This window comes from Egretta garzetta, unplaced genomic scaffold (assembly GCF_000687185.1).
Source record: "Egretta garzetta isolate BGI_Z169 unplaced genomic scaffold, ASM68718v1 scaffold720, whole genome shotgun sequence".
Classification (NCBI taxonomy): Eukaryota; Metazoa; Chordata; class Aves; order Pelecaniformes; family Ardeidae; genus Egretta; species Egretta garzetta.
Window position 1 is genome coordinate 45,520 of NW_009258283.1, and position 1,303 is coordinate 46,822.

Below are 1,303 nucleotides of genomic sequence, written 5' to 3' on the forward strand. Positions count from 1 at the left end.
TTAGAAGGGAAGCCCTGGGGGGTGGGGGGGTTCTTGGGCATTCCCAAGGGACCAAGGAGGTGTTGGGGGGCCAGGGTAGCCTTTGAGAGCCCACATGGGGCAGCCCTGGGGGGTTCGGGGTGTGTGGGGGGGTGTTGTTGTGGGGCTGGGGCAGCTTGGTGGGTCAAATGCAGACACTTCCTCCTTCTTATAGCAAAAAAAAAAAAAAAGTATTTGTTATATTCTGAGCGCTTTTATAATCAATCACACATGAATTACTCAGAAATACACCCTAAGTGTGGGGAACAGCAGAAGAAAAACGGGGGGGAGGGGAGGAAGCGAGCGCAAGCACATCCTCCACAAAATCAGTTTTAAACCAAGGTAGCAGCTGGTATTAATGCAAAACCTGCAAAAATTAAGGTTTTTATCTTGAGTTGGATGCCCAGCCAGCGACAGGCATCGAGGTCAGTAAAGGAAACCTTCCAAGGGGGCTGAATTTGGGAAGAAAGCCCAAGTTTTCAGCTCAAAACCAGCTCGGTGCAGCCCAGCTGCCGTTAATGAGCTTTGTGGATGAATCTGAGCTGCACCAACCTCAAACCCTGAACCCCCTGGCTATGACCCAAAATAGAGACATCAAAGATGGAGGTAGGACCGTGAGATGAGGTAGAAAATAAAGCATTGAAGAGCATCAAGGAGCATTTCCAACCACCGTGGAGCAACCAACTTCGGGGGGACCCCACCGACACATCAACTTTTGGGGGACAGTTTGATGGTAGAGAGGAGCACGCAGAAGTAAGGGAAGACCCTCTCTCCACTGAAGGAGGCCACGGGGAAGGTGAAGATGTGTTGACGACTGCCAACGGCGTAGAAGGCGACCAGTCCCACCTCATAGTCCAGGTAGACCCCAATCTCCCCATTGAGGAGCGGGACGAAGGTGTTGGAAGGAGCCGTGAGGGCCACACAGAGCTCGTCGTACTTCTGCAAGCCCCAAATCTTGGTGTTGGGCTTGAAGAGGACCCGGCCTTTCCGCTGAACCGACTCACGGGCCACCCCGATGGCCCAGAAGCGCCCGTTTACCTCCACCTCCCAGTAGTGACGGCCCGAGGTGAAGCCCTCGCTGCCCAGCATGCAGGGATCTGTGTCGAACTGGCCCGGACCCTCAGGCCACCGGCGTCCAGGTCTACCCCAGGTGGCCTCTTTGAGGTCCTCGGAGAGGATCACCTCGGGACCCGCCGTGGCTGGATCCAAGGTCACATCCACTGGAGAGAAAAAGAGAGAAGGATTCAGAAGCCAAATGTCAGCATAGAGGACACGACCCCCCCCC

General features: G+C 54.8%; 1 protein-coding gene across 1 annotated transcript in view; it reads right to left on the reverse strand.

Moving 5' to 3' along the window:
• Window positions 1-6: 6 nt before the first annotated feature.
• The window catches only part of LOC104124445 (butyrophilin subfamily 1 member A1), a 2,117-nt gene continuing 820 nt past the window's right edge, over window positions 7-1,303 (reverse strand). Inside the window, exon 2 of the mRNA XM_009636785.2 lies at window positions 7-1,238. Within this exon, the coding sequence (XP_009635080.1) occupies window positions 727-1,238 (512 nt within the window). The 3' untranslated portion in view covers window positions 7-726. The remainder of the gene's footprint in view (window positions 1,239-1,303) is intronic.